Source organism: Parasteatoda tepidariorum, chromosome 6, assembly GCF_982258835.1.
Source record: "Parasteatoda tepidariorum strain Cologne lab strain chromosome 6, Ptep-v5.0, whole genome shotgun sequence".
Taxonomy (NCBI): Eukaryota; Metazoa; Arthropoda; class Arachnida; order Araneae; family Theridiidae; genus Parasteatoda; species Parasteatoda tepidariorum.
In genome coordinates, this window is record NC_141760.1 from 83,000,535 (window position 1) to 83,024,799 (window position 24,265).

General features: G+C 27.2%; 2 protein-coding genes across 2 annotated transcripts in view; one reads left to right on the forward strand and one right to left on the reverse strand.

Annotated features, from left to right (window-relative positions):
- Positions 1–2,861, forward strand: part of Rpn2 (Regulatory particle non-ATPase 2) — a 36,219-nt gene extending 33,358 nt beyond the window's left edge. The window contains exon 22 of the mRNA XM_087166113.1: positions 2,550–2,861. Within this exon, the coding sequence (XP_087022239.1) occupies positions 2,550–2,620 (71 nt within the window). The 3' untranslated portion in view covers positions 2,621–2,861. The remainder of the gene's footprint in view (positions 1–2,549) is intronic.
- A 3,995-nt stretch (positions 2,862–6,856) lies between these two features.
- On the reverse strand, positions 6,857–23,908 carry ScsbetaA (Succinyl-coenzyme A synthetase beta subunit, ADP-forming). Its single transcript, XM_043041761.3, has 11 exons — positions 23,732–23,908; positions 20,970–21,129; positions 18,759–18,858; positions 17,306–17,468; positions 15,236–15,406; positions 12,976–13,072; positions 10,992–11,153; positions 10,449–10,591; positions 9,503–9,623; positions 7,737–7,825; positions 6,857–7,310 (listed from the first exon to the last, which is right to left on the reverse strand). The coding sequence occupies exons 1-11, from the start codon at positions 23,798–23,800 to the stop codon at positions 7,236–7,238; spliced, it is 1,350 nt and encodes a 449-aa protein (XP_042897695.2). The 5' UTR covers positions 23,801–23,908; the 3' UTR covers positions 6,857–7,235.
- Between the last annotated feature and the right edge of the window lie 357 nt (positions 23,909–24,265).

Here is a 24,265-nt window from a genome sequence, read left to right on the forward strand (position 1 = left end):
TCTGTTTGACATAAAATATTTTAATAATACAAAAATGACAGCATATTTAATTAAGAATGTCTTGAGTATCAATGTTTAACTTTTAATCATTCAACAAATATAAACTTAATTTATGTGCAATGAGATCTACCTCAATACAATTTCACAAACTTTTCGATGCCTGATGAGAAATTTTATCTCATTATCAAAGTTTAACATAAGAGTAAAATAGTGTTTTTAGTATCCTAAATGTTAAGATTCTAACTAGGTATCCTAGTAATTTTGAACCCTTAAATGATGAAGTAACTTCTACATCAGGCAACAAACAAAGAGCAAATTTGCTTTGACGAAAAACTTTTTTTTGGTGAAACTAACAAGTAATTATGTTACACGAAGAGATAATACACAGAAGCCTTTCATGATTAGCCCGATGATAAACAAATTTTAACCAGAGAGGTTGGAAATAGAATTTATTGAGCTAACGAGTAAGAAATTTGTTTTAGTAAAATTTAATTCAAAGTTACTGATGGCCCAATGTTATTCATGCTGACTTCTTTTCAATTTAAATGTTAATAAAATGTCTCCCAAATAAGTTTTTTGTTATGTAAAAATAAAAGTTTTTTTGTTGTTGCTACTTCGGGATTATGCATTCAACCTGTCAATGCTCATGAAAATGTGCAAGTGCTTTGGAGCCATCATAATGAAAGGCAATTTTCAAGATGAGCATTCTAAACACATAAAATTTATCAAATAATAAAATAATATTAACAAAAAATGTAAGCGAAAAAATATGTAATAAAAAAAAGTGTAATAAAAAGAATCAAAACAAAGAAAAAAGCTCTTTTTTTATAATTACGCATTGAATTATTCTTGATTTTAACCATATATATTATTATAAATAATTTCGGCGACCAAAAATCTTCGATAGCTTTTAAAGTGCGAACAGACAAGTCATTACATAAATTCGTTTAAATACTAATCCAAGTATTTTCGGGTAGTTCCGCATTTCACCACTTTCCTCCCCATTAAAGTAAACTAACTTGCATAGTCAAGATTTACACCGTAACCATGATAAAATTTGCGGTTATTGGCACAGAAGCTACCTTCTAGCAATAATATCCGGTTTTGCAAAATGGTTCGAAAGAATAATCCCAAAGTAGAAAATAGTTGACAGAATAATTCCAAAGTACTTTTTTTTTTTTTTGCTTTTAAAATAAAAAACTATCTTCAAGAAATTTATTTAGTGATTTTTGTTAAAACAATTATCTTGGTTTTCACTTGTGCTTTTAATTAGTAGGAAATTAATTTTCAATGAGGTTTAAATTATTTATGAAATAGTTAAGTGTCATTAAGAAAATAATTTTGTTCTGTTGCTTTAAATAAATATCAATGTAACTCCTCTCTATTACTAATTTGGCATTTATTTAAATATATTTAGTTAAAACAGTTTTCAGCATTGATTTCTGAATTTGCATGTCTTTCTTCTAAGTAGTAAACACCTCTCCTTTAGCGAACATATTTCTTTGTCTTAACAAAAATTTCTCCAAATTAAAATTATCTACCAATCAATAAACCAGTAATTTCAGTTTGTATATTAAGGAACTGATAGAATACATGAAATTTTCATTTTTAATAATAATCAATTTTACAATCATTTTTAATAATAAGGTTACTATGATTTTATTGAACATATATGAGTCTTACAGGGTAGTTGGCAGAGTCTGGGTACAGAAAGTAAAAAAAATGGCAGACAGCTATGTAAGATTTAACTAAAAACATTTTTAAATGGCTTACTTACTGACATTTCTCAAATTAGTGTTACTCTGTAACCAATATCTGTTAATTATTAATTAAAAATGTATATTTTAATTTTTTTAATTAAAATATAGAAAAGTTAAAATATAGAAAATCTGACATTTACAAGTGTTAAAATTTGGTGCATGATGGTATATAAGTGGCAACAAATGAAATGTTCATTTTAATGCATAGAAATCAATCAATTTTATATTATCATTATAGTTTGTATAAGTTTCTTAAAACTGAGCAATCTGTTTAGATATTGATTTATCTAATAATTGAGAACTGAAGTATGTCAATGGACTATGTACACGATCTTAACTACATTTGATTAGCCTTTTTCTTTTTGATATCATTAAAAGATATTTATTCTGAAAAAGTTAATTTTTATACATTCAGTTAACATGGAGTTTTTTCTAACAATATTAAAAGTCACAGCTACGGTCTTATTATCCAGTTTTCTGTGCCTAAAATATTTCTGATAGTTTGGTCAATCATGCATTTCTTGGGATAACGATTTGAAAGCTAAGAAATGATGCATTTTTTGAAATGTTTACTTCATTTATGAGGTGAAAAATTTCACGAACTTCTGTTCGATTTAATAGTGATTGATATTTAACTAAAATCCATTCACTTATGTAGCTGTCAGTTTTCGTTATTGCTTGATATAAATTAAAGCTTTCTGATTATTTTATCTTGTTATAGCCAATATCTTTTCTTGTTACCGTTTAGTAGAAATCAAATCATAAATGTGAAATTTTTTGTTTCTATAGCTGGCGGACCCAAGGTAGAAGACGAAGATGAACCTGAACCACCAGAAGATTTTGAATACTTAGATGAATAATGTATAACTTGTATAGACTTTATTTATCATATGAAATTCAATTTTTATATAAGAAGCTTTCAAATAAGGAAATGTCTTTCATCAAACTGTAAATGCATTTCTTGTACACCTTACCACAGAATTCAAGTTTTTTCTCATTATTATTAAGATTAAAGAGTTTTTTTCTCTTTTGGCGTGGTTGTTGTCCTTCAAGGAGCTTATAGCTAGTATGTTTCTAACATAATAAAATTATTAACATCTATGTTTGTAATATTCAATGTTTTCTTTTCTTTCCAACTATTTTAATAAAAATTCCTTTATTACAGGATGTTTAGTAATTTGTTAAAACTTAAAGGAGTTGTTTCGAGACGCAAACGAGAACTCAGTGTTAATTTTTGCTAAAATGCACAAAGAATTTTAAGTAATAGAAGAGAAATGTAAAGGAAGAACACATTATTTTTCTCAAAATGTAGCCACAAGTCGAGAGGTCGAATCAATGCACTTTTTTTACCATTACCTAGTTTGTTGTTTCAGTGAAAAATAATATGTTGGTTTACTGTGCTGCACATGGTTGTACTGAAATTTTTTTTAAAAGAGGACCTTATACATTTCACAGGTAAGTTAATTTATCACTTTTTTGAATTAAATTTGCTATATACATGTAAGGGAGCTAGAGAGCCTACTTCTACTCCTAGGTGGCACTGTCTCTACATTAGAGAGAGAGACTCATTCTTTGTGAATCATTGTGTCAGAACGAAAGTGTAAAAGCCTGTGTGGCAAACAAAAAGATTTTATTTTTTATAGCATGTCTATGTGACAAATTTGAAATCTAATAATAAGATTATGTTTTTTCACAAAGTTATTAAATTTATTAGTTATATCATATTGGTATACTTTGAAGTAGCTCGGCATATATCCCTGATATACATGTGCATCTTTTCCTTAAAAAAATTATGTGAAAATTTATTATTTAATTTTAAACTTCAAATTTATGTCTTTTTAAAACTCTACTAAGTAAAAAGGATCACAACCATAAAGTAATGTTCATCTTATAAATGCAATTTATTTATTTAATTTAGTGCTAAAATGTGGGCAAAGTTTTGGCAACATCGTTTCTTTGCTTTGTATTTTTTATACCTTTTTTTTAATTATTATCTCTATAATGTGATTAAAAACTTCCTTCGAATTAATTTAGTTAATGAAATACATTTGCTCAAAGAGAAGAGGGGTTATGAAAGATAATTACGGAACTTGATAAATAGAGTAAATACACTTAATTATATCTTTGATGAAATTGTCTCCTTTTTTTAATTGCAATAATGTGGGGGAATTAAAGTCATGGTGAAATTATATTTTTGTTCCCGAGATAAGACAAGGAATTACACAAAAATGGCAGTAAACTATGAAAACATGTATATGCAATCTAAGGGGCTTATTTTTCATTAAGATATATATTTGCAAAAAAATCAAAATTATTTCTGAGAGTTGCATCAAATATTTCTGTGTTAAAAGTTTCACTTTTTTAGGGAAAGGAGGGTTATATTAATGAATTTCTTGAAGAAAAAAATTTATTATTAAATGTTCATTGTTTCATAATTTTCAGTTTAAATTATAAAAATAAAAAAAAAGCATTTCAAGTTTATCAATTGATTATTTTCTTAGTACTTTTTTTTAAAAATAATTCTGTCACGGTGATTGTTGTTTAAGATGTTAAATTTTTCTCTTATTTTAATACTGAGTGATTATTGTTTTGAAATAAAATTGTTAAGGATCAAATTCAGTTATTACCTAATATTATACGTTTGATAATTTTTTACAGTGTTAAGTGAGTGTCCTCTTAAAACTGTAAGCGCCCATTTTTGTAAGGCAGCACCCTGCTCTTTTGAATTTCTAGGGAGAACTCTGGATTTATACACATCAAAGCATATTTAAATGCAAAAATAGAAATTTACCATGATAACTATAGAACAATAAAACTATAGATAGCTTTCGTAAAAGAAATTAAGAAATACAAAAATAATTAAAGAAAATTATGTAAAAAGAATTAGAAATAAATTTAAATTTTGAAAATTGTAAAAATAAAAAAAACTTTCCAAATTAGGGTATTTGGCCATAACCAGATTTGCTGCTATTAAGACAAGTAATCAAATGACTTAACTGCTTAAGATATCAACAAACTTTATTAAATTTTGCATGTAGAAATTTTACTGATGCAACTGCAATAATTTAAATATGGCATCAATATATATATTTATGAATTAAAGTATTCCGCTCTTCTGAAACATTTAATTAAATCATTTGTACTTCAGTTTACAAAATTAAAATGCCGGTTAATTTTTAAAATTAATTTCCAATTTGTTTAATTACTTGATACTTATTAATACCATTGTTTAATTTATTTAAAAAGTAATCTTTAAAGTTCTTAATTTCTTTTGATTACGTAGACAAGGTAATATTTGTCTAAAAGATATCCTTAACACAAAATATTTAAAAAATATGCTTAGTTAGATAAGGGGAAACACTATTTGTATCAGTCTTATTTATTTGTAAAATCATTTGAAAATATTTGTGAAAATAGTGTTATATACATGAGTATTAATTATACGTTTTAAACTGAGTTAAATAATTTTTTCTTTTACCAAATAGCTCTAATAAGGCAGTGAAGTGTGCTATTCAAGGAATAAATTTAGCAACATTTTGATTGCAGACAGAAATAACAATAAATTCTAGATAAGTTCAAAAAGAATAAAACTTATTCTAATATAAATGCAATTCAGATACCAAATATAAATTTCCCAAAATTATTTTTGTTTTCTAGATAAATTAAAATTCTGATAAAATTTACTAAAGAAATTGGAATAATTTAAAAGAACATTTATTGGGAGGAAAAAACAACAAATTTATATCTATAGCATTTAACTAAACTTGCTAATTATTATAATTTTGTAATTAATCTTAAGAGTATAGAACTTAGATCTTGAATAATAAAATATTTCTAAGGGAAGGAATTTCAATTTTTCCAAGTGTGTACATATCTTCACATTCTTAATTGTTCAAGAGGGTGACTTCAAATATGCTTAATTAGTGCAGACGATATTTTAGGTTACAATGTCGGACACTAAACATATAATTATGGTTAGGAGAGCTGTCCAAAGTCTCTACCCTTTAATGTTAATTTTACTTTCTACATATTTCACCATATCTCGAGAATTTAAGAGAATGGAAAAAATTTTGCACACGCAGAATTCGTTCATCCAAAGAAAATTCCATGCAAAAAATAAATTTTAGTAAAAATTTATTATTTTTAATTGTAAGGTATACAAATTTTTATATCATTTTAAATGGCAAAATTGGTCGTTTAGTTCATGAGAAATCGAATTTCAAAAACAACTTTTTTAAATTTCGATTTCTCGGGAACATTTCTACTGATTTCGTTAAAAATAATAAATATTTATTAAAAGTTACGTTTTGCATGGAATTATCTTTAAATAAATGAACTTAATTGTGCAAAAAGTATAATTAACATTGAGTTCTTGAGACTGTTTCCCAGATTGGGAAATAGTCTCCCTATATTTTGGGGGTCAGAAATCCAAGTCCATCAAAAAAATTATATGTTTATTAAGAGAAAGTATATTTCTGTGTCTAACTTAAAATAATATATGTACTAATTAATTAGCATATTTGAGGTCACCTTCTTGAGCCATTAAGGTTGAGTTTTAGAACGTGAAGATCTATTTATTAGATCAAAAGTTATTTAGGGTGGTTATCTTTGCGCAATGTTCATTATTGTGTACAGTTAGCAATACAAAAAAACAAACAGCCGTCCTAAAAAACTTTTTGGAAAGGGGTCCAAACTTTGGACAGTCTCCTGGCTGAACTATTGGGACCATATTTCCCAGAATGCAGCTAACCCCTATATTTTGAGGGTCAGAAATCCAAATCCAGCATATTTGAGGTCATCCCCTCGAGCCATCAAGATAAGTCTTGGAAATTTGAAAAGCCAATCATTGGATCTAATGTTTTTCATTTCGGTCCGGTTTTTTTGTAGAATACATAGTACATAGAAGTTATGTGGGTCTATTTATACTTAGGAGCACTGTACACAATTTATCATTTATTTTAACTTTAAATTGGCATTCACCAGTGTTCCTATCATTATTACAGTCTCAGAAGTAATCATAGATAAATGTTTTTGCTTTTACATATATTAAAACTATCATCTTTTTAGAAAACAGAAAATTCAGAAACAGTCAAACAATTTTGGGAATATTTTAATATAAAACTTATATCAATATACAATAGGGACAAATATTTAATGTATGTGTCATGTCTAAATAAACATTTTTAAAATTCATTTACAATGCTTTACAGAGAACAACTAAAACAAAAATTATATAAAGCTCCAAATTGACAATAAAAGCTAAGCTTCTGTACTACTAATTAGAGGCAATGAAATAAATATAAAATGAGACCTCGTTGTTACTAGTACAATGCTGTTTTAAGCTAACAACAGTTTGCCTTTTCCAATTAAGGCAAATCCTAGCAGGGTTAACAATAAATATAAGTTTTATCTAATGTTTGAAAACAGGTTTTGATTTGGTATTCGGTCAGTTTATATACATGAATACAAATGTAATTATAGAGGTAATTCAAATTTGACATCAACGGATGCAGAACGAGCTAAACCAACTATTGTCGATAGCTTCACAACCTAGACATAAAAATATATAATTAAATAAATAATTTAAATCACATGGTCAGGGTTGCCATAAACGCTCAGAAAAAAAGTTTCCTAATTTTTCAAGATTGATTTCATTGTTTTTCCCTGATTCTTGTAGTTGGTTGCATACATTCTGTAACTAATTTTACAGTCAAACTTTAATCTTAGACATTGAATATATTACAAAACATTTGAATGTTCAATTTAAGTTTTTAAAAGATAATTTTTTTCCTCCAAAATATCTTATTTTTGGAGAGGAAAAAAAAAACTGAACTATTAGGTGCCTCAAACATTAATTTTTCCTTAATAATAAATTTTTTTTTTTTTGGGGGGGGGGGGTGTTTTGGTAAAATTTCCTAACATTTATCTATTCTATGGCCACCCTGACATATCTAAAATCATCAAAACAATTGTTACCATTTTTGCAGCATCATCAAGATTTTCGCAAGCTAAAATTTTCAGTTTACTGGCAGCAATCAGAGCTTGAGCATCATCTACTTGAGTGCCTAACAAAAAGGATAGAACATTGGTGAATTTCTAATTTAACATTGTTGACGAAAAATAAATTAATTTAAAAATGTGCCTCTAAACATAGTTGCAATTTTCATTCACGTGGATCATTTTTTTTTTTTAAATTTTACAACTCTTGCAGAACAGGGCCGGGATAGCCTAGTTGGTAGGGCTCTGGGCCCATGCCCAAGGGGTCATGGGTTCGATCCCTGCTGCACGTTAAATCTGTCGAGTCACCAAGTCTCCTGTCAGGGGTTTCTCCGAGCCAAATTTACTACCGTTTAGTGGTACCTTCACAAAATCAACTTTACGAAGAACGGCAGTTTCACAAAATACTTTTTCTTAAAATTTTATTTTTGTGTCTCGTAAGAAACGATAAATCCGTATTTTTGTGTTGATTTTTATATAATTTTTAATTTTCACAAAATAGGTACCTCTCTGAAAAACCTTGACAGACCCCTGCCCATGACAAATCATACCTCTGGGGGTACTGATCCAGGAGTTATTTGTCTTCTGGATTGGTTCAAAATTACAAGGCTATGGAGTTGAACATTAGCAGTCGTAAACCCAAAATTGGGTGGCTGTTCAACAACGGTTATAATATAAAATAAAACTGTTACAGAGCAGCTGTAATTCTGAAGCTTTATTAATTTGAAAAGGTACACATTGTGCAATTTAACCAAAGCTCAAAATATGCTCATATGCCTATAATTTTAAAGAGGCAAAAATTTATGAAGATGCAAAATAAACAAAAAACTAGTTCAGTAAACATTATTACATTGATAACTCATTGAAACTTTTGCATTTGAGATCTCGGTTATGGAGACAATGTAAATAATTTAAAATTATGAAATGTAAGTAATGTAAAACCTAAAATTTCAGCACTACATTATAACATTTGTTTAGATGCACACATGATATGCTCTTGAAATTGCTTCAAACTTATTGTAACTTGAAGAATGAAAAAGTGCTTCAAAGGCAAAAGACACACTGCAAAATCAGATTATTATTAAGTTGCAATTCATAATATTGTGTGTTTTCACTTAACCACTATATTGATTTTCAAAATTGGCTTATTTTAAAGATCTATTTGGAAATGACAAAAGTAAAGAGTGAGTTTAACTATGTTTATAAAATAAGCACAAAAAATATTTGTTCTTGATTAATTTAATTTGTAGATTTTTTTGTTTTAATACACTTGTGCTTGAAAAAGCAATCTCCAAGAATTATTTCCACCACTTTACAGATATGAATGTTCCAGCAAATCTGAAACATGCTCAAAACACATTATACAGTCCTTCATATCCTTATCTAAGTAGTCCCTTAAAATATAGAGTTCTTATTTGAGGGAGCTGTTCAAACAATTTAGCAGTTGTTTAACTTTTATTAGAGCACCAATGATCTTTTATTATATAAATTGAAACACAGGAAAGACATTATTTACATACTCAAGTAAGCTAGTAAATGAAAGATAACAGAATTTGTTATCATCATAAATAATATTTGCAATTTTTAATATAAGTATCCAAAAAAAAAGCGGTATTATTAATTTTTTATTTCATTTCCTAACAATAAATTATTTATTAATTAATATAAATCCTAAACATATAAAGAATAATAATTATGATCTCATATAACATAAAGAGCTAGTAATTGAAAACATAGAACCAAACCTTGAAGTCTGCAAACAATAGGTATTTTTAGATTCAACATTTCAGCTGCAGTAATTATACCTTCAGCAATAACATCACACCTCATAATGCCACCAAAGATGTTTACTAAAATTGCTTGCACCTATAATAAGATTAACTTTTTAAATTAGTCACAGACACTTACAAATAAAATAAATACTCATGATATCAAACTTTAACTTCAAATAAAAGAGTCTTAATAATAAAAAATAATAAACTGAAAAAAATGAAGAAGCCACAGCATTTTGATAAAAAATATTAAAAATAAACTAAGCAATTCATTAAGTATCACTTCAAAACTATTTTAGATAAAATCTAGTTGTTCTGCAATATCAGCCAATATATATATATTTTTTTTTTCAATCAAACTTATTCATTAACCACAAACATTGCAATAATTATTAATTCTATATGAAAAAATGTACGAAATAAAATACCAATTCATTGTCACTACTAACATTAAAAAACATAAAAATATTAATGGACTTAAACTTTCAATTGATCTTTTAATAAGCTGCTGGTTTGATATCTTCCAGAATGTAATTAATACTATATAATTTAAGGGTTAAAAAAAGGGGATATCTAGAGAAAGTATGTTTTTGTGTAATCAAATTAAGATACTGTAGCTAGGCCCCCTAAATTGTAAAGACAGTGCCTTAGCATGCAATCTTCAAGTCAAAATTAATTCAAGGTGCAACATTCCTTTATTTTATATATAAAACATATATATAAAAAAAATGTATTTTAAGCTAAAAAATTTTAAAACTATTTTGGCACAATAAAAGGCTGCATTTTTGCATTATAAACTTTAAACATATTAATACTCAAAATTTATTTTAATTACAAACTTTTTCTATTAAAAACAACAATTAATAGTTTACAATGTTAATTCTTAAAAGTTGGAAATTAGTATTAATTTTAAATTTACCTTGGAATCTGATGTGATCAATTTAAATGCCTCAGTAACTTGTTTAACTGTAGCTCCTCCCCCAACATCTAAAAAGTTAGCAGGGCTACCACCATGTAGCTTGATAATATCCATTGTAGCCATGGCAAGCCCAGCACCATTAACTGTAAAAAAAAAAGTAATGCTATATCAAACTAACAAGACAATTTTTTATAAACAATTAAAATTCTGTAAAATGCAATTCAATAAACACTAGATAGATTTGCTAGCTCGATCTACATTTTCTTACCAAACATTTTTCAGATTTTTGTGGATCCTTTTTTTTATGACCGACTAAAAAATAAATACAATCAAACTTGTTTATTTTCACCCTCAATTTAACAAATTCCCATACAACGAAAAACTTACAATGAAACTTTTGAAAAATATAGGTTTCTTGATAAAAGTCCTACAAAAAACTTCTTATAAATTTCTAGAATATTTGCATATTAAAACACAAAAAACTTTAAATTAAACCAATAGGAATATAAATTGAGAAATACTAATGAGAATATTAGTTGTTACCTAAGCAACCAATGTCTCCATCTAAAGCAATATAATTTAAGCCTTGCTTATGAGCTTCTCTTTCTCTCGAATCTTCTTGTGACCAATCTCTAAGTTCAAAGAGCTTCTTTTGCCTAAATTCAGCATTATCGTCGAATCGGCATTTAGCATCTAAGCAGTATACTGAAAAATATTTTTAGATTAATTTTACAAAAAAACAGAAAAATAAAATTTTGTCAAAATGCAAAAAATCACAAATTGAATAAAAGAAGAAAAAATGTTTTTCACTTTTGCTTTGAATTTTCAATGTTATTTTATTTGTTTTTAATAAACTTTCTCAAATAATAATTAGGAAGATATTTAAATGGGTTCCAAAGAACTAAGTTTTTGAAGTCTCTCAGAAGTTAAAACGATACTTAATGTCACAAAAATTTTCAGTATGGATGAGTTTTGACAAACTTAAGCATCAAATTGGCCATTTATTCATGATATACTTAAAAATATCCCATATTGTGTCTGTCATGATCTTCTATCCATATCAAGAAAAGTCAGCTATAATGAATATTAAATTTGAACATCTTTAAAGCTGAACACATCTTCTGAACTACCAATTAAATTTTAAAAGATCTTCTATGTAAAAGATCTTATTCTAAAAATCTTAAATGATATAAAAGGTAGAGCAAAAAAACTTGGACAAAGTCATTGTATCATAGAAGTTAACTAACTTCTTTTAAATTTGAGAGTTCCTATTTTTTTATTTATCACTTTAATTATAAAATATATCTCAGTTTACATATTGTTTTTTTGTATGTCAAGCAAAAGCCACCCTAATTGCCAGATCTCTATTCTGTGGATTACACTCTAAAGCAATTGCTTCAACAGGAATGGGATAGATTAAAGGTAAAAGACTCACAGCTCATTGCTGAAAATTTCAATATCAGTTTAAGCCGCTGCATTGCTGCAAAAGATTGCCACTTTGAAACTAATTAAAATTTATTAGTAAAAGTCTACAAGTATTATTTGTTTTGTTTATTTATTTTTACTAAAGTTATATTAAAAAATTGTCTATTCTGTTTTTTTTTTATCACACCTACATAAATTCTTCAATTTATATAAGAATCTCTTCAAGCATGGACATACCTGCCAACATTGGAGAAATAAAATAACAGATTTTACTAGCAAAAATTTTTAGGCTATGAGTAAAGCTTTGATACATCATGCATAAAACAAAGAAAAAGTCAAAAAGAGAAATTTAAAATTGGAAATATAAGCACATACATTTAGCAACAAATATGTATTTAAATCTTAATCTAAAGAAGATTTCTTAAACCATTATTTTTATAATTACTTAAAATATTTTATATCCCTAGTTAAACAGCCGACCCAATTTTAGGCTTCTGACTACTAATGTTCAATTCCATAGCCTAGTAATTTTGAAACCAATCAAGAAAACAAGAGAACTCCTGGATCAATCAAGTAGTGGAAGAAACAGAAATTTGCCTTTGTGGCAGACTTTTTGATGAAACTAACCCGCATTTGCATTACACGGAGAGGAAAACCACGAAAAGGTCCCACAGTTAGCCTGACTGCAAGGGGTACTTAAACTTTAAACACTCCACATACTGCAGCACTGGCAAGAGTACTATTTGTTGAGGAATAAGATAAGTATTTTTGCCATCAGCGGATATTTTATTGCCAAAATTTTTTTTAAAATTTCTTCAATAAATACGGAGAAATTTGTGAATATAGTGGTAAACAGGAGATAGTCGTAAAATACAGGAGTCCTTGTTAATAAACAGGAGACTTGGCAGGTATGCATGGAGCACCATACCTTTTAAAGTAAACCGTTGAACTGGAATAGTAAAATTAATTTAGGTTCTAAATAAATGATGATCAATAAATTAAGTTAGTCATATCGATGTTTTTTATAAGCCTAGTTTTAATGTCGTGTCAGTGGCTTCCCAGCTTATGTGCATAAATTAGTCAAAATATAAGGTATAATTACCATCTCCTGAAGCATCCTCCACAAGAGGATTTATTTCAATCATTACTGCATCATACTTTAAAAGAGCTTCATACAATTTCACAATTATTTGAACAGCCTGAAAAAAGTCAATTAATGAACTTTTTAAAACAGTTACAAATTTTAATATTTTAGAAAATACATATATGCTTTAACCTAAAAAATAAATCAATTTCATTTATTACTCATCTTCTTCATTAATTTCATAAATTCACTTCATTAATAAATTAAATTCATTAGATTGTAACCACTATCATTAAAGGAAATAAAAATTAGAATCTAATTTATTGATATCAATTGAGATTTATAATTGAAAAAAAGAGTAATTAAAGAAAGACTTAAAGACTTTATTATTAGTTTACAAGCATCATTTTAGAAAATATTTATTTCTAATAAAAATAACACTTTTATACATATAAGATTTCATACATATAGGGGAGAGTCGGGTAGCCCCGCCCACTGTCAATTTCATATGTATAGAATATTTTTTCAAGTCAATGGGCCATCGGACATTAATTGTTATATTAAAAAAAGATTATTTTCAAAGTTTCAAGTATTTATGCAGCTGGTAACATGGTAAACAATAGTTTTGAAAATATGTTGAATACAGTAGTCATGAAATTAAGAAAAATTGGTTGAATGTTTCGATTAATATTCATTTTAATACTAAAAAAATAATTTTTTCTACACATACAGCATTAAAGTATGTAGTCTTAAGTTTAATTTGCACAAAGAAAGAAGTTTGTATGTAAAAAAATTGTTCAAGTAATTACAAATTTACAAAAAAAATTGGATTTCGGGTAGCCCCGCTCACATGAATGTCGGGTATCACCGCCCAATTTTATTTCGTCGATAAATGTACGGTTGCAAAGATTATTATTTTATTGCTTCAAATTTGAATGTTATATGCATTTTTAACAACAAATATATGTTTTAATATTATATGAAACATAAATTTATATATTTAAAAATGAAAAATTAAATATTTTTAAAATGTCATTGATATATCCAAATTAAATTTAATATCAAGAAATCATAAATATTATGATAAGCTATTTGCTTACTTATTTTCACCTTTTTGTGAACGAATCAATCTACAGAAGCAATCAAATCAATCTACAATGCAATCAAAATACAAAGTGAATTTCTAATTTTATGAGAAGTATTTTATATTAAGAAGAGATCAACCAAATAAGTTTATATTGAAAAACAACTATTGTTATTAATTATTGTTACTTAAATTAAATTATTTTCGTTAAATATTTAATATAAATATATGTTAATATTATAATATATTAATATACATTAATAATGATAAAAAGTATGACATTTGTTGTTATTAAATGATAGAATTCACTAAAAGTATATATATATGTAATAAATAAAATAATTTTGTGATAAAAATGATAAATGAGGTTTATCTATTGTCAATGCATTGGTCATTCTCATTTACACCTGAAAAAATAGCCAAAAAACACAATTTTTGTAACTGGGTGGGGCTACCCGACACATTTTGAAAAGAGCTAAAAAACATGTTTTTTTAAATTTTTATTTTTTTAAGTTTAACTATTCTTTTTTTAGTTTATTCTTTTTGCATTATCTAATTAGATGATAAAACAATAGAAACATACAAAAATGTTGATTATTACTCAGTATTATACAGAATACTCCTTAAGTGTGCGGGGCTACCCGACTCTCCCCTAAGTATAAAAAAAAAAAAAAAAAAAAAGCAGATGTTAGGAATTCAAATGATGATTGAAACAAAAGATTGATATTTTTGTAATCTTTTTATATATTAGTTGTTATAATTTGTAGTAATAACATAATTTTCAAAAATTTGCAAATACTAGAAAATTAACAAATTTTTACAGTCTTTTCTTGTTCATTTACAGAAGATCTTTGTAATACACCTTCTAAACATAGCAAAAGGAAAATATACAAAAAAAAAATTTATTGAACAAGAAATAAGAAATGAAATCCAAAAATTTTTTAGTTTTTGGCTAACTTCTGAGATTATAAAATTAATGTGGTATATGGTGAATAGTGGTTTACAGAAATGCATTACATAGCTCTTCTACTACACTAAATAAGAAAGCAGACATTGAAAAAACAAAACAAAATAAAAGATATGGAGTAATATAATAAAGATTTCTAGAAACCTTGAGATATTGAAACTAATATATTCAATAAGGTTATTTATATAGTGGGGGAAATTAAAAAAGAATAAAGCTGGTATACAGACCTGATCTATATTATTTGGTTTAAATCCTAAATATTTAGCAACTTTCATGGCTTGATCGGTAGAGAGCCCTTTCGTGATGTCAATGGGTTCCTTTATTATAGCACTAGGATTATCTCTAGCGACATCTTCAATATTCACACCACCTTGGGAACTAGCAATAATCACTGGACCCTTTATTTGTTTTTAAAGCTATAGTTAGTGACATCAGTAGTAATTTTAGAAGTCAATTATAAAATAACATACAATTGAATTGCACTGTAAAATGAAACAAAAATCTTTTACAAAAAGAAAATTTTTTTTACATGAAAATTAATATCTGGTCAGAGATAACAAATTCAGAAATACAAAGATATACTGAATTACACTATATTTAAACTTAATTTGGTATTCCATCCCCTCTAAAATAATAAATAATGTCTTATACAAAAGTTAATGCAAAGTAAAGGTAAAAATAAATTAATTTTATGAAGAAATCAAATCTTAAAAAAAGGGAGATTACTGCAAACCCATGCTAAAATTTCAATATTTAATGTATCTCAGAAAATACTTAATTGATTTACAAAAAACTTTTCCTTCTGTTTTACTTAAAATAGTTATATTACTTAAAATAGTTATTTTCAACAGAGGTTTACTAAAAAGAAAAAATTATCTAAATAACTTGAGTTTTTAAACTTAAAAAAAAATTTTTGTCTTAAGAAAAGTCAATACTGTAAATAATACAATGCAAAGTCCCATATCCCAAATTGTAGCGACTTCGGCAAGTTCAAGTTTGGAAAATAGATTTGTCCAAGTCATAAATCAAAGCCAGACCAACATCAAAACATCCTTATTCAATAAAAAATAACATTTAGACAATAATTACGTTAACTTCAATCAACAACTAATAAATCCACATGGTTGCACTATTTTTAAAATTTTTGTTGCCGATTTTTACATGGTAATAACAATTTCACAGTGAATCCACGTTGTTTTAAGGATTGTGTTTTTGTTTAAAACAATTGTTTACTTAGTTTTTAAAATCTCAATGTTTTAATACCAGATTTCGTTTTCCAAACTTTGAATCAAGCATTTTACACTTAATTATTGATGATTTACCAGCAACCCCCCATGGATTTACAATCGCACTTTTGTAAGCTATTGTTACATATTTTCATAGTTTTTCAATGCTACATTATTATACATTGACGTGCATTTGTAGAATTATTTTATGATGACACAATTGCTTATGTGGTTTTGTCGACAGCTTTTTTTAACAATTTGGGATTTCCACATAGTTTTTAAAATTTCGATTTCATTTTAAATATATTATTATGATCCGCAAATACTGAATAGTGCTTTTGAGTAATCATTTAATAACCTGTTTTAGTCATGATAATTTAATTTTGAATCCGCAATTTTTCAAAATGTGAAATTTTTATGCACTCTGACACTGAGAAGTGATACTTGACTGTAATAATTCTTTTATGTCAGACTTGCGAGAAAAAAAGCGATTTTTTCGGGCTGTAGTGAAAGGCCAGATTTCGTTTCCATTATATTAATCTTTTTTTCATATTACATTGGAAATCGAACAAAAATCGGAAGTCTAGTAAAAGTAAAAAAGATACAGAAATTAGCAGAAAAACAGAATTTTCAATTAAATTTAAATATAAAACTTTCCATTCAGTTTAAATCAAAGACTTTGAAAGTTAACTTATTATGCTATTACCAGGAATTATGATTATAAAGAAATTTTTTTCCTGATTGTTGACCAATTACAATTAAAATATTACATAAGAAAATAGAGAGCTTAACTTTTTGGAGTTAACTAAATATGAGAAGAAAAAAAAATATTATTTTATTTCTGGGGGCTAAAAAAAGCCATTACCGTAAGTAAGATCTACATTAGGCACCAACATTAATATATAATAATCCTATTATACATATGAACCTATCATTTAAGCATCATTGTAAATAATAAAACTTGACAATTCCTTTTCAGCTCCTGGAAATTAAATGATACTGAAAAAGTTTCACCCAATGAATTAGAAAAGCTATAAAAAATAATGCAGTGACATTCTAACATATACTAACACCAAATTCTCTCTCCAACATAATGGCGAAATAATATTCTCGCCGAGTATACAGTCTTTCAGCAATCATCACTTCTTGGCATAATACTCCTTTTTCTCCAGTCTGCTTAGTAACTAACCGTTTGCCTAACATCTGAGCAGCTAAATCTTTGGCTTCTTGAGGTCTGTAAATAAAAAAGAATATGATTTAAAAGACAAAAAAAAAAAAAAAAAAAAATAGAGAGATATTTAAAGTAGAGAAAATGTAACCATATAATGATGTAATTTTATTCCCAAAGCATATGTAAACAATATTTATTAAAGTTTACTTATAATAATCAATGAAATTTGAAAAACCTGGCTCAAAGTAAAATTGTTTACAAGACAAAGTTATAATTTGATAAATGTGATCAGAATTCCCAGTCTATTACTATTAGGTATTTTAATGTTGAACTGCAAGAACTAATGATATATGTGAAAAAGTGGTTGTTATAATAGATTAGTTAATGGTTTTCGAATAAAAAAAATATTTAAATACACTTTGTATAAAAAATAAATTTTTATATAAAGTTTGAATATTTAACTTTATATTCAAAACTAGCTTTATAACTGAACTTAGGTTATTCAATGTCACATAATTCAAAGCCTTCTAATATTGAGTAAGTACAAAATATCTATCAAAATTTTAAATTGCTATTGACTTTTGGATGGTTATAGCATTTAGAGAACTGGAAAGATAAAATTTGTGAGAAAAATGCACCATTTTTTTTTCTTATTGTGTCGACAGGTAAGAGTCTGCCAATTAGTTTCTTAGTTTTATTAATCTGTTTTAATCTAAATTATGTCTTTATTAAATTATCAGCTCTACGTGGGCCAAGGTCTTCAAAATTTTCTTTTTTTAACCAGAATGTTTCAGTTTGGCACTCTCAAGTCCTCACCAGTACCTGAAGAGCTGTACCCTTGTAGAGCAAACAACACTTCAATATCTGAAATTCAAATCCTTAAAGCATTTCAAGAGAACTGTCCATAATTTGGTTTTAAAAATTTGGAATGAAAAATATTTGACAGGATGGGTTATCAGTTCCACAAACTTACAAGCTAGAGCACTTGCGTATTGTTGTTTATACCTGGTTTTGAAGACCCTACCACAAGCATAGTTCAATGGACTCCAGACCCACACAAAACCACTCACCACACAAGCTAAAGGACAATTATGTCCTTTAACTGGTGTTAATATCAGCTGTTTTAGAGGAAAAAAATTGCAAAGTATTTTATGAAAAAAGTCATTCAAGCAATGATTTTGCATTTATGACAGTCAGCATCAAATCTTTAAACCAATATTTTTACTAAAAACCCCCCAAGGCTATTTTTGCATACCTGGAAAGCTTTTTAACCAATTGCCAACCACATTCACTAATAAAGAGTAACACAGTTACTTTTTTAAATGATGTAATGAGCACTTAATTTATACTTACGAATAAGCAGTTTTCACACCCCCTTTTAAGCCAGATTCAAAAGTTCCCTTTCCTCGACCCCCAGCAAGAACTTGGGCTTTGACAACAAAATCTTTACTTCCTAATAATAATGGATGATATAAATTAACAAACAATGAAACACAATTGCAGCAACAAAGTTTAGATACTTATTCACAGTTCAGAAGGAAATGCATATGTAACTAACAATGTACACAATGTTCAGTGTCTTCAGAAAAAGAGAGAAATATAACAACTTTTCTCAGTACAGTGTCTAGGCATTGTATACAATACCTAGAAACTGTATGCAATGATTAACACTTAAAGGCAAAGTATGGTTCGGCAGGACAAACTGAAATTTTTTTTCTCTCAAGTTTCTTTTCTTTTAAAAACAAAAAAAGTTTCAAGGAAAATAAAAATAATATTTAATTAAAGAAAAATAATATTTTCTTCGTTTAATAAACTTTATAAATTTTTTTGTGAATTTTTTTTCAATTTTTTATAATATCTGTTAAGAAAAAACATCAGTGTAAGGAATACCTGCAAATGACTACTCTTAATAAAACATGAATGTAGGGGAATATCGAGTAATAATAATGGATAATGTTAATATACAGCCATACTAAATTTATGTATCTTTCTAATAAAACAAAATAAAATACAAATCTTCTTACTAGTTTCAACTAATTTCACCAAAAAAATATTTCTAATTAATATAATAGATATAATAATATATATAACAGTTAATATAACAGATTATAATAATAATAATTGTTGTTGTAGTCTATGACAATGCGAAATATTTCCAAAAGTTTGTCGGAGAATTAGTTTCGAAAGTTCTGCCGCCTGGAGACTGCATAGGATGTCCTCTGGTCGTGAGCCGAGTAATCATACTAAAAAGTAGGAAATAATCATATTTCATGCTTTAAAGGCTTGTTATTTGACATTGTAAACAATGCCTAAACAATGAGCGTAATGCTTAATCCTTCCAGGCACTGCATGCAATGCCAAATCTTCAACTTTACTAGGTAATATATGCAACATGTAAATGACTTTTTTAAATAATTTAAATGTTTTGTATTCAAGCAATAACAGTTATTTAATCTGATAAATAACTTAATATTCATAATGATATAAAATTTATGTGACAATATATATATTTATATATAATATAAAAAGCTTCAAATAATCTTTTTATGTTATTCCTTTCTTGAAAATACTTTTCTTAATTTATTACTCAAAACAAAACGCTTTCTCACACTTTTAAATTCTTTTGGCTCAAGTATGCATTAATTAAAAGTAAGACATTTTTTCCTTTGCTTTCTGTGGGAATCTAGTGACTTATTTGATAAACCAATTACAATTACTAAAATTTCCCTTATTCCCTAAAATGAAGCAGTTTACGGATTTACTTTGCAAGATTTTCCCTAACTTATATTAAGGAGTACAACAATTTCGTGACCACTTTTATAGCTGTTCTCGATCTAATAATTAATAAATAAATTTTATACCCTCTTTCCCTGCCTAAGACCTATTTTTATCCTTCCACTCGGCAACATCGTTTATATATATATGTAATAACAGGGCTCCAACCCTGTTATTAGTGTTGTATTTAGCTTGAAATAATTGCAGTCTTAAGCCATCATACGTTCTAAACAGGTTTATTTAAATATAGCTGGTATCGATAACAGTCACGTCCCCACTCCTGCAAAGGAGGGGGAGTGGACAAGACTCCGGACAATTCCGGCACAGCTTATCAGGATCACATTATGATGAAAATGACACGCAAAACCATGCGCTTTTACGTTTTATACCAACATAGATTTGAAGTAAAAAGGCACATTCGTACATTCCTTGTAACCTTACGCATTAAGGAAAATCATTTCTGCTTCCTTATATGGTATTGAAAAAGGGAACGATTCTAAAAATAACTCTTCCCTTGAAATATAAATCTATTTATATTTCAATGGTATGTTTTCAGCCTTGAATTCCCAAAATAGAATAGCTTTACGCTTATTCTTTAACAAAGACATTTTATGAAACCGAAAGAGTTTTAATTCTTTTATTAATACAAAAGTATTTAATTCTTGTATTACATATATATGAAATTAAGATAAAAGAAAAAATATAGAAAAGTTCAATTTCAATAAATAAGGAAAAATTAAAATGAGCACATGTATTATTTTTGAGACTTATAAAAAATTACATCATTACCTAAATTTTCAGCAGCTTGCAGAGCTTCATCTGGAGTTCTAGCCACTCCAAATTTAGGAACCTTGACTCCAGCACTAGATAATAAGCCTAAACTGATATGTTCATGGAGATTCAAGTTTCTTTTTTGAACATAGTTAGGAAGCTTTGTTGTACAATTAACCTAATGAACAAAAAAAAGTTTTTAATTATTTTAACATATAACTAATATTTTAAAATTAGTTTTTGACAAAGTTGCTGCTGATTGGCACACATTGATGTATACTAATTAAAAATAATTTCGTCAGAAACATAGCCCAGGAAAAAAATTACTTAATAAAAATTAAAGAAAAACACAGGTATTAATTATTTAAGCCAATATGAACTAAGCGATTCGATTGAAGGTAACATTATTAATAATAATTTTATTAACAGTTTAATGATAATATAAATTAAATTTCTGATTTAGGGTGACCTGGGGTAATTCCTGATCAAAAAACGCAAGCATCTATTTTGTGAAAAAACTATTCAAAAGAGAATTTTAATATTTACTGGAAGTTTAGAGGCTATATGAGATGAGTCCTATGCCACCTTTTTTTGTTTGAAAATCTAATTAGAATTTAAAAGATTTTAAATTTTTAGTGATCAGGAATTACCCCTGGTCTTGATCATTTCTGGGGTAATTCCTGATCACTTCTGGGGTAATTACTGATCACCAGTTTTTATTGTAAAAGGGCTGTTTAGAAATAATTATATAATGGTAATTAACAAATAAGACATCAAGATCAAACAAATAAACCAAAAAGATATGTTTAAGCAGCTAATAAAACAATTTATTTAAAAGCAAGAGGAACGATTAACACTTTAAATTTTCAAAAATCTTTGCATCATGCCATACATTTTAGGCAATCAGCCAACTCATTCTCATGTTCTTCTGAAATATAAGAGAGTTCCCACATGGGTTACTTTTGCTGGATTTTTTAACTTCACTAAGGGAAAGTGTAAAGTTAAGTAAGGTATATCAACAGCTCTGGCAGCAGCTCTCACACTGAAATTTTCATTTTCAATCATTAAAAGAAATTCACTAATTTTGTTTATAATTTCTCACTATATTTATTCTAAGCTAATTTATAAACTTAAAAATTATTCTAACGATATACACACATAAAATTATGATAGAAGCAAGGTAAGATAAACCAGAAATGGTGCAAATCAGAATAAAATCTTAGTATTCAGTTAAAAAAAAATTTTGTGATGACAGTTAGAATATATTTTACAGTTGTTCCACTTAATAAATATGAACTGTTATTTAAGAAAAGACAATTAGCTATTTATAAGCTATTTTATATACTATTTATAAGAAATGACAATGATCAGGAATTACCCCAGTGATCAATAATTACCCCATCTGTAGGGGGCAACATTTGATATAGTTTCCTATAATCAATTATAATGTTTACAGTAGATGTGAAACAATTAAACAAAAGCTTACCCAACTTTTATATCAAAGAAAAAGAAAGTAACTCAAAATATTTATTTTTAAGAGAAGGAGGGGGATCTTTGCAGAAATGAGCACATTTTGAAACCCATCATTGAAATGGAAAATACAGAAAGCAGTTAAAAAAATACTTATTTTGTTAGATTAAACAAAAAATTATTATTAAGTAAATGTAGTTATACTTTAGTAAAGTGTACAAGCATTCTTGTCCATGTCTCAAATTTAAAAAAAAAATTGTTTTTAAAAATAAAACTTAGGTGATCATTATTTACCCCAGAAACAGAGTGATCATGATTCATGAATTACCCAGGGTCACCCTACTTCAATTTTTAAAATCACTTCTAATATTTAAATGATGCTTATTGTGATCAATAAAAAAAAATTTTGAACTAAATGCAAAAAAATATTCCTTAAAAAGAAGTTTTTTTTTTTTTAATTAGCATTTTGTGGAGATTGAAGACATAAGTACTTAGTTTCACTATAATTTTATTACCTAACAGCTATCACTGTAGTTAAATTTGAGTTTTATCATCATTTCCCATTTCCTCTTTATTGTCACCTCTGCATTTTGTTAATTCCAGCTTTTTTGGATACATTATTTTTCTTTAAATTTTCAAACCTAAAATTTTAAATTCACCCTACTTGTCAAATTAATTTAATTTTAACAAAGAGAACTTAAAAATCCAAAATCTATTAATTATATATACATTAAAAAACGCATATTTAAAAACAAAACAGCACTTATATTTTAGTTTTTTTTAAAAAATTACTTTAAAAATTAAAACTTATATTGTAATTACATAAAAAATTATAGTGCTCAAAGAATTGAATTTTTAACGTTTAAAAAAAATCTCAGAAAGTTTCCGAATAAATAAGAAAATGTAAAAAGTCTACATCTTGTTTACATTAACTACACGTCTAATTCAATATCAAATATGCCGCTGATAAATAAAATTATGATTGATGCTTTGTCGCCAAATTTGGCGATAAGAACCAGGATATTTGTAATCAAAATTTTTAGTCTAACAGAAACTAAGTCTTGAGCTCAATAAATTAAAATTAAACAATCAATTATTATGAAGGGGAATTTTCAATGATAATTTGGTTACTTATTAGAGGCAGATTAAGAGATAAAATGCTTCAGAATTTACAAATTTGACACTCCCCAAAATAGAGATAACGGAGATAGTATGGAGTAAAAATTATAGGATATTTGTGAAATTAAATTAAGCCTAAAGAACTTTTTCTAAACAAAAATGCTGATTAGTAGCCCTTTTTAATTACTTACCATACTTAATAGATTTGAACCTTCTCTTGTAGCAGATTTTGCGAAAATACGAAGTGCTGCATTCGCCATAGTTACAGCTCAGACGTATTTTTCCTGAGTTGATATCAGTTTTGGTGGAGAAGGTTTTCCGTATTAACCTTTCTGAATTCAGGGCTGAACTAGATCACATCACACCGATCATTGGAAATATCGATTTGACCTTCACTCAACCTTTTCACCTTCAGAAACATCGCAAATAAAAATTCCAATCACTTCGTTCATTTTAAATGTTCTTCTAGAATGATACCTGCGCAAAAGTACTAAGATAAAGCTTGTTGATTTGGGTAATTTATTAGCAGATGATTTTCCATACAAAGCGTTTTCGACGCAGGAGCAGCAGCATATGAGTTTGCCATTTGTCATGCATCCTGTTATGCATATTTTAAGGATGCATATGCGAGCACTGTTCACGGAGAATGAGAACTTAGATGTTTGAAAAATATTTTCTCGTGAAAAATTCACCAATCAGATTCTCCTTATCCTTCAACAGCGATC

Bases quoted from the DNA above. Each gene is read 5' to 3' on its own strand.
- ScsbetaA (XM_043041761.3), bottom strand. From the start codon at position 23,800: ATGGCGAATGCAGCACTTCGTATTTTCGCAAAATCTGCTACAAGAGAA. The intron at 21,130-23,731 runs GTAAGTAATTAA...TTTGTTCATTAG, and splicing joins GTTCAAATCTATTAAGTATG to GTTAATTGTACAACAAAGCT. The intron at 9,624-10,448 runs GTAAATTTAAAA...ATCTTATTATAG, and splicing joins TGATCACATCAGATTCCAAG to GTGCAAGCAATTTTAGTAAA.